At 36.7% G+C, this 1,046-nt stretch overlaps 1 protein-coding gene across 1 annotated transcript; it reads right to left on the bottom strand.

Moving 5' to 3' along the window:
- Positions 1–144: 144 nt before the first annotated feature.
- Positions 145–1,015, bottom strand: LOC107578404 (solute carrier family 15 member 2-like; the record flags this gene model as incomplete). The annotated part of the gene is made up of 4 exons (XM_016264366.1): positions 145–244; positions 385–477; positions 673–814; positions 919–1,015. Coding segments are annotated over 4 exons (432 nt in total), but the record flags the coding sequence as incomplete, so codon positions are not given.
- Positions 1,016–1,046: the final 31 nt, after the last annotated feature.

Below are 1,046 nucleotides of genomic sequence, written 5' to 3'. Positions count from 1 at the left end.
CTGTACAACACTTCGGCTCAATCTCAGATTTTACTGTGCTTTATTAAAAATTACGTTTTGAAATGAGCAAATTTTTACATTTATGGAATTTGACAGGTGTAAACGGGGCCACGGTAACTGAAATAATTTTATATTGTGACTTACATGCTCTTCATCAAACTGGTCACCACCAAATGCTGCAACACATGGTTTGATCCCTCCTGTCCCAAAAGCTATGAGGACCAGACCAAGCATTGACAAAACTCTACAAGGAATGAACAAAACGGTATTTTTCTAACCAACAAAATAGTATTTGTCCTTCCTTCCTCTTCCATAAAATGAATATTTACTTCACTTGAAGCAGATTTACTGTATGGTCTCACAGTAGCATCAAAAGAAACGTACACATGAACAGTGCTGTCCCCCACATCAGGAATGGCACCGACAGACTTGACCACATGACCAATCACATAGACTATAGACAGATAGATGACAGTTCTGTGAACAGAAAAAAAAATCCTATAATTCATCTATTGAGTATTAAGTACAATGCTACAGGCTGTATTTCAGAAACGTATCCTGTATTTCAGAAACTTTTTCAAATCTTATGTAGAAATTACAATACAATAAGCATTACTAAGCAGATAGGATAAGACTCTAAGTTAGGATGTTTCTTAACACAGCATGACTTACTTGAACTTCCCCAACCATGAGTCGGCTATCAAGGCCCCCAGAACCGGAGTGAAGTAACACAGGCTTGAGAAAGCGTGGTACACAGCTGTAGACAGATTCTTGTCCCAATGTAGGTAGTGGATGAAGTAAAGCGTGAGCACCGCTTTATAAATAAGATGCATAATAATTAATACATCATTAGAAAACACATTAATATATTAGAAAAGTGATATCAGATTAGAGCGATTCATTTTTCAATTTAATTACCTTTCATTCCATAGTAAGAGAATCTTTCACAGAACTCATTGACCACAATGAAGGCAATGCTAACTGGGTAGTTAGTGCCACATAATTTCTGAGCGCAAAACAAAGAAGCATTTGATTACAAACAGGCT

Source organism: Sinocyclocheilus grahami, unplaced genomic scaffold (genome assembly GCF_001515645.1).
Source record: "Sinocyclocheilus grahami isolate Dianchi unplaced genomic scaffold, SAMN03320097.WGS_v1.1 scaffold10055.1, whole genome shotgun sequence".
Lineage (NCBI taxonomy): Eukaryota > Metazoa > Chordata > Actinopteri > Cypriniformes > Cyprinidae > Sinocyclocheilus > Sinocyclocheilus grahami.
This window is presented reverse-complemented; position numbering and strand designations above follow the sequence as displayed.